The sequence below is a fragment of the Octodon degus genome, unplaced genomic scaffold, assembly GCF_000260255.1.
Source record: "Octodon degus isolate 3935 unplaced genomic scaffold, OctDeg1.0 scaffold00091, whole genome shotgun sequence".
Classification (NCBI taxonomy): Eukaryota; Metazoa; Chordata; class Mammalia; order Rodentia; family Octodontidae; genus Octodon; species Octodon degus.
This window is the reverse complement of record NW_004524667.1, coordinates 1097171-1105147: the sequence shown is the minus strand read 5'-3', so window position 1 is coordinate 1105147 and position 7977 is coordinate 1097171. Positions and strand designations below refer to the sequence as shown.

Sequence of the window (7977 nt, the reverse complement as noted above, 5' to 3'; positions counted from 1 at the left end):
GATATGGCCTCCATGGTAAGCAAGGGGCACTGCCAAGGGATTTTTCCTTTTGATGCTGTGGCTCTGAGTTTTACATCACAAATACAATGCCTGGCTCTATCTATAGGCCCAAAGCTATTGAACACTGCGTAAGCCAGTTTCTTTAGAACATTTTTACGCTGACAGGTTGTTATCTGTCCTTGGGAACCTATTTTAAATAGTGAAATACTTTAAGTCTTACACATGAATAACAATATATTACATTTGTAAAACATCAGTCTCAGCACCATCGTTTAGTAAACAATCTGAATATATTGTATTACCTCAGTTACAGCTAAAGCAATATATCTTCTACAGTCAGTTTCTATTGAGGTACAATGACTGGAAGGAAAGTCAGGGTTGGAGAAGGACAAAGAGACCTGTGCCAATGTCCAGCAATAGGCTGGGTTTTCCTGTAGCCATGATTACTCAGGGCTTCTCCATGGAGACAGCAGGAGGAGGTAACAGTCTTGCCAGAGGGAAGAGGCAGGCCCAGGGCCCTTCAGTCCTGCTGGACCACCTGGGAAGCCGAGTCTGAGCTCTGGGGCCTCTGCCTTAGAGTGCAGTCTCACTTTTAGTGGCTGCCTTGGTTTTTTTGTTTGTTTGTTTGTTTGTTTGTTTGTTTTTTGAGACAGGGCTTCACTATATAATTCAAATTGGCCTGAACTCAGTATGTAGCCCCAGGCTGGTCTTGAACTTGGCACCATCCTCCTGCCTCAGCCTCCTAAGTGCTGGGATTATAGGAATGCGCCACCATGCCCAGCATCCTAGATTAGTTTTTATAATGAATATAATGTAGACTATCTTCTGCACTTTTCCAAGGTAGTCAAGGTAATTGGCTTTAATGTATTACTTGTACTACATTCCTACCTTGATGTCTAATATTATATTTCTAAACATGAGGATAATCTTTGCCATCTTCACAGGATCATAGTGCTTACTGAGATAGCATTTATAAAACTGTAAAGTATCTTATAATACAGAGAGCTGGTATCGTGGATTAGATCTTACCTGCTTCTCACATATTCATGCCATTCTACTCTGCCCCTTCCATATAGACACTGTGCTGAGTAAGATAAAAAGTTAAATTATATACTTAGACTATTCCTGTATATTAGTTTTACATGGTTCTTTTTGTACATACCTTCATATGAAATAGGGACTATTTTCAGTACTTTTATGGAGAGACTTTTTATAATAAATATTTAATTATAAGTTATAGATGCAATTTTTAAATTTATGAATAATAGTATAGTTAGACTATGTGGCATTGGAAAAAGAACTTAAATTTCTTATAAGACCAGTGCTGTTCCTGTATAAAGGGTGATATTTATCTTTCAACAATTTTTTTTTTTTTTTTTTTTTGGTGGTACCAGGGATAGAACTCAGGACCTTGTGCTTGCCAAGAAAGTACTTATTCTACTGAGCTATATCTCCCTGACCCCTGTCTTTCAACATTATTGATGAGCCAATATATTTTCAAAGCATTTGGAATATTGTTTTACAGAACTTTTTCTACACTTATTTTCTCAAACATACTAATTTTAATTTAAACATAATTGTGTAATATTTTGATTATAGTCCTTTTTGTATAAATTACATTGAAAAGTCTGAAACTTAACTCCACATTTCTTTCATATACTTTGTTTTAGACTCTCTAGTGAAAAATGTGAAAAAGAAGCTATGTAGCAGTACACATTATTTTACTTTTTTGTGTATGTAGGAACCTCAGAACTCATCAGATATTTCAAAAAGTTAAGAATGTGTTCAATATGTTTTATAATTACCTGCTATATATCTGGTACTATTGTCAGACTTTGGAATATGAAGATTTTAAAAAGTAGCTTGGGAATCTATTAAATAAACTTGTGATTGTGAATGAAACAGACAGTTAAGCAATTATAATGCAGTATCAGATACTATAATAGGTGATGAATATGCAGAGAGCTTTGGTGCCCAGAGGAGTTGCCTACTGTGTTTTTGAGATGGAGGTGTACATTCCAGGAAAGTGACACCTGTGTCAAGTCTGGAGAGAGCCAGGACCTGAAGAATGGTGCTCTCTCTTTCAGGTTAAGCTCATATTAAGATGATATGGAGCCATGGAATGTTGTTGTTTAGAGCAGCATGAGTAGCTTTGGCATTTAAGATAATTACTGGGAGCTGTATCTCTAAGCCATGAAGATATCAATTAGTATTAATTTTATAATAATCTACATCACTACCATTTATTTAATACCTGTTATATATTAGCTCATGTATATATGCTAATTTAATTCAACACCCCTTTAATTAGATATTCTTACAATTATTTTATAGGTAAGACAACAGACTCAGAGTAGTTGAAATGAGTTACTAGACAGAACAGAGAATATGTTTGGTCAGCTATCATTTCATTTAAACTTTCATTTTTATTTCTTCAATCAAAAATAGAAACCTCCACTAGAAATATGCTGTGATGATTAAAGAATGTTTAAAAATACTTGGAAGTCAAAATGGATATTCCTCAAAAAACTAAAAATCGAATTCCACTCATCCCAGCTATTCTTCTTATATTTATTTTCCCAAAATTTAAAAAGTCATTCACACCCATGTTTACAACAGCATTACTCATACTAGCTAAATCTTGAAAGTGGCCTATTATATATGTATTAACAGATGAATAGATGAAGGAATGTGGTATTGATACATATGGAGCACTACTGTGCCATAAAGAGGGACAGATCTGAGTCATTTGTAGGAAAATGGATGCACCTTGAAATCACAATATTAAGTGAAATTAAGAAACGCAAAGTATAAATTTTTAAAACCAAAAGATAATAGGAAACAGATAAATAATTTGCAAATGGGAAGAAAATCAAGAGATTGAGGGGGTAAAAAGAACTAAGATATGTTAAATACTTGCATCTACTCCCTACAATGAGTGTAAATATTATGTACTACAAACATGTACTAATAAGGGCTGGGGAGATAGCTCTGTAGAATAAGCGCCTGCCTGGAAAGCATAGGGTCCTGAGTTCAATCTCCAGTACTGCAAGAACAACAACAAAAAGTACTAATAAAAAAACAATTTTAGTTTACTACTATCTTGGTTTAATACTTCTTCTAAATTATAGTGGGGTATAAAGCAAGTCTGTACCTTCAGATATAAAAATTATAAAGATTTGAGTAGTCTTTCAAAAATACTTGTATATAACTAGAAGCTAAGATGCAGATGTTGCGTATATTCTTTTTGAGTTCTTACCTTTGTCTTCTTTTATTTCAGCTCAATCAGAAATTGAAGTGTCTGTCTCTGCAAGGAATATTAGACGGTTATTAAGTTTCCAGCGCTATCTCAGATCCTCACGATTTTTCCGGGGTACTACAGTTTCCAGTTCTCTTAACATTTTAGATGATGATTACAATGGACAAGCCAAGGTCTGTAAAGCTTTTTCAAGAAATGTTTCTACAGACCACCTCTTTTCTCCATATTTTACTAACTGGTATATTCTTTTTGTCTGTGAAAAACAATCTGGGCCAGTTTTTCAGATTTTTCCTTTAGAGTCACTGTTTGTTTTATATTTAGGTATGGCAGAACAAAGAAGATTTGAGAAATAACTGAAATAGTGAAAATGTTTCCATTTGTCACAACATTAAGTAACGGATAGATCAGTAAAACATTAAATACAGTTTACAAAGGTCACCCAGAATCTTAATGCTGGGAAGAATATTAGAGGTTATGCAGTCTAATATTTCTCTAGTCTGTGCGAAACAAAACTGAGACCTAGAGGGCACAAGGGATGTGAGTTCACCCAGCTGGTTAAAGGTAAACTCAACAGCGCACAAAGTTAAGTTTCATAATTTTCAGCTAAATGCATTTCGTGTAGACTCCTGCATCAAAGAGATTTTAAGGATTTAGACATGTCTTAAGTAAGCCAAATTCATCTTCAAATACTTTAAAAGAAATGTCTGAATCAATTTGAAGTAAAATGAGCCTGTTTTTGAAAAATAAGAATTTTAAATAATCTTAAGTTTATTTTCATGGGCCAATTTTTGTAAATTTGTATAGAATAGGTTGGGGTACATTTTTAACAGATGATACTGAAAAAACTTTGCTTTCTTGTTTGATAAACAATATTACTGAAAAATCTTTGTAATTTCTTTAAACCTTTGAAAAAAACTCAAGTACTGCTTTTTAAACTGAGAAAAAAAAATATATATATATATCACTGTTATTTGTACTTTCATAATAATTTCTAGTAATATGTTAGCATTGCTCATGTCTAATTGCTTTAAGTGTATACCACAGTAAACTTTTAGATGCAAAATGTTTTTTTTTCTTAAAAAAGTATATAAAGTGTTTAGGTTAAGAATATATAATGCAGGGGCTGGGGAGATGGCTCAGTAGAATAAGTGCTTGCCTGGCAAGCACTAAGGGCCTGAATTCAGTCCCCAGTTCCTCAAAAAAAAAAAAAAAAAAAAAGAGGAGGAGGAGGAGGAGGAGGAGGAGGAGGAGGAGGAGGACGACGACGACGACGACGACGACGACGACGACGACGACGACGTGTAATGCAAAGCCAGGCGTGGTGACATGTGCCTGTAGTCTCAACACTTTGAGACTGAGGCAGGAGAATTGCTATGAGTTCGAGGCCAACAGGCCTGAACTACATAGTGAGGCCCTGTGAAAGAGAGAGACAGAGAGACTGAGAGACAGAGACAGACAGACAGAGACAGACACAGAGACATACAAAGTACTTATGCTGTGCTAGTGTTTAGTAAGTACTCAGTATCTAGCTATTGTTACTCATATTTGCCAGCTTTTTAAAATCTAGTTTTAGACCATGAAACCTATGAATCACACTGCTGTGATGCTGAATCATTTCATAACTCTTGAAAATTATTGGAACCATAGGAATAAGTTGAAAGGCTAACCTGACCTTTATATTCATTAACTGAAAGACAAAATAATTTCATTTTTCAAATGGAGTTTCTTTCTTTGGACATTTTTTATAGCTCATTGGAAAAGTCATGATTAAAAGGAGAATTATAATTGGTATTTCTTAAAGTAAATTAGTCACTTTCCATTTTCATTAACTTTTCTATGGACTATCTGAAAAGTGACAGAATGTTATTGAAAATAAATTACAGTAAGAATGCTTGGTTTTCATTTCAGTGTATGCTGGAAAAAGTTGGAAATTGGAATTTTGATATCTTTCTATTTGATAGACTAACAAATGGTAAGTGAAGAATTTGACTTACTCAAGTTAATATCACCTCTAGATTGTACAGTGATCGTACAGCTATTATTGGTGGGTTGCTTTCTTAGTTTCTGAGCTGCTGGCAAAGGGAATATCATGTTGTCCCTTTTTAAGTGACTTTTCTAAAACCTAACAGAAATAACCTCATGTCTATTTTTATTACTAGCAATAGCAGTAATCAAAGTCATTATTACTTACAATGGTGGCACCCATGTATAATCCAGCTATTTAGGAGGCTGAGGCAGGAAAATCACAATTGTGTTCAAGACCAGCCTGAGCAACTTACTGAGACCCTATCTAAAATAAAATTAAAAACAGAAGAGCCAGAGATATAGCTCAGAGATAGACTACTTTGTGTGAGACACTAAGTTCAAGCCTCAGTAACAAACAACAACAAAAAAGTCATCATCCTCATAACTTGTCTGATTGGCAGGTAATGCTGCTATTGTTAATACCCCGGGTGATCATTACTATCTCATTATGGTCTTGATTTTTCAGTTTGATAGAAACCAAACCACATATTTATTCAGCATTCCAGATAGATAAGGTATTCTCTCTGTGTACTTTCTACTGTCTCACTTTATTAAAAAGCTGTTCAGGAGGGCCTGCCCATTAGCCCAGTTGTTTAAGTGCCTGCTTAAACAAAGCAGTCAGGCTCAGGATACTGTGCTTCGATCCCCAGATACTCAAGCCGAACTAGACCTGCCCTGAAGGCATGAGGCCACACACAAAAAAAAAAATCCTACAATCCCAGGCTGCTTAGACCCTGTACCAAATAAATAAATAAATAAATAAATAAATAAATAAATAAATAGATTTTTTAAAAAATAAAAAGCTGTGCCAGTAAAAGGGACAAAGACTAGCTGAACCATGAGAATTATGCTAAAAATTTTTATCATAAATGAAAGAATTTCTTAAAGGAAATCCAGTTCCAGTTCTCTTAGACTGTGTTATTTATAGTGATACTTTCAGATCTATCCTGTGCATGAGTAGCATGATGAGAGGTGGATTAGCTACCTTCTACATTTTCTTGCCTCTGTGTAATTGAGAGACCTAACATGTTATGATCAGTGCAGTGGTTCCTTCTGGCGCCCACATGGCCAGTGATCAGAACATATATGGAGAAAGGAAGAGTGGTTTGAAAAAGATGGCCCCAGGTGATTCACTTCTGCCCCCACACATCCTGAATTTGCTTTAGCTTTGATAGCGATAGGGTTGCCACATTTTCTTATTCTCTTTGGGAATTAGAACTGGATTTCCTTTGAGAAATTCCTTCATTTATAATAAAAATTTTTAGCATAATTCTTGTGGTTCAACTAGCCTTTGCTCTTTTTGCCTGAACAGCTTTTTAATAAAGTGAAACAGTAGGAAGTACACAGAGAGAATGCCTTATCTATTTGGAATGATGAATAAATATGTGGTCCACTACTGTACTTTGCTATCACTTATTGTTGTGGTTTTCTTTTTACTTTGGGATAAGCCTCCTTTCATAAGGAAACCAATACAGTATGTAAAACAGATAAGTGAACACAACCGTATCTTGAGCATTAGAGTCAGTATGACTATGCTATTTCCTTAGGCTGTAAGCCACTACATAGAGAAAATATCACTGTAGGCACTCTCTACTTGTGTATGCATTGTGGACAAGAAGTAGTTTGCACTGATCATCACAGTGGTAAACGCAGTCAGGTTTTCCTTTACTAGCAAAAATTCTTTATTGCTGATTTCCCTGCCTTATTTTTTCCTTGTTAGTCCTTTTTTATTCTTCCTCTTTTTGCCATTTGGTGATAAGGTGCCTGCTCCTCACCCTGCCCACAAAGTAACCTGTGGGAAAGGATGAAATGTCATCACACACTTGGCCTTCTTCTGGGCCATCTGCTTGAAATTACAGGCAGTGAAATATCAGGTGACCCATGTCCTTCTAGATCTGAGAAATGCTCTTTTTCTGACTCTACACAAATATTATTTCAGCTACTATCTCAAGACATAAATGAAATTACCTTAGCCCCTTCAAGGTTTAGCCTTATATAAACTTTCACAACTCATGGCCTATCGTTAGGCTTCTCTGGTACCTGTCATTTGTTGAAATCGTTCATTGTTCTTCTCTAAATTTTATTTTTAAAAATTGCAGGCCCCCCTAGTCAGTCTTGGTGTGAAAATGGAATGGGATTGGTAGTGTGTAGGACCGTCAGAAGTATAGAAGTAGTGGCCATCGTCTAGATTACTTAACTGCTTTCCCTTTAATCACCTCACTTTTTGAACCAGGTTTGTGGACAAGGTGGTTGAATGGTTTCCTCTTAGAGTTAACTCTAAATCATTAGCAGTTAGTATAATTTCACCCATAGTTACTTCCCACCTTTGATTTTTATTCTTTTTTGCGGAACCAGGGATTGAACTCAGGCCCTTGCACTTGCCAGGCAAGCACTTTATTCTACTGAGCTATTTCCCCAGCCACCCCCCCACCTTTGATTTAATAAAGGATAATATATGCATTCATTTAAATATAGCATCCTGGCTCTTGCCCTTTGCCACCACCATGGAAGGTTGCTTTTTGCTCTGTGCTGCTCTGCATTGTACCCAGCTGAGTATGGACTGAAATCTCCAGTAACTGTGAGCTAAATAAACCTTTCCTTCCTTCATTTTGAGTGTCGGGTATTTGTCCCAACAATGAGAGAAGAGTAACTAAGACAGAATTTGGTACCGCAGGAGTGGGGTCATTGCTGTG

The 7977-nt window shown here is 35.7% G+C and overlaps 1 protein-coding gene across 1 annotated transcript in view; it reads left to right on the top strand.

The window, feature by feature from the left end:
• Pde7a (phosphodiesterase 7A) overlaps positions 1-7977 on the top strand; it is a 175822-nt gene that overhangs the window by 136630 nt on the left and 31215 nt on the right. Inside the window, exons 4-5 of the mRNA XM_023722384.1 lie at positions 3281-3432; positions 5168-5231. Coding sequence (XP_023578152.1) covers positions 3281-3432; positions 5168-5231 — 216 coding nt within the window. The remainder of the gene's footprint in view (positions 1-3280; positions 3433-5167; positions 5232-7977) is intronic.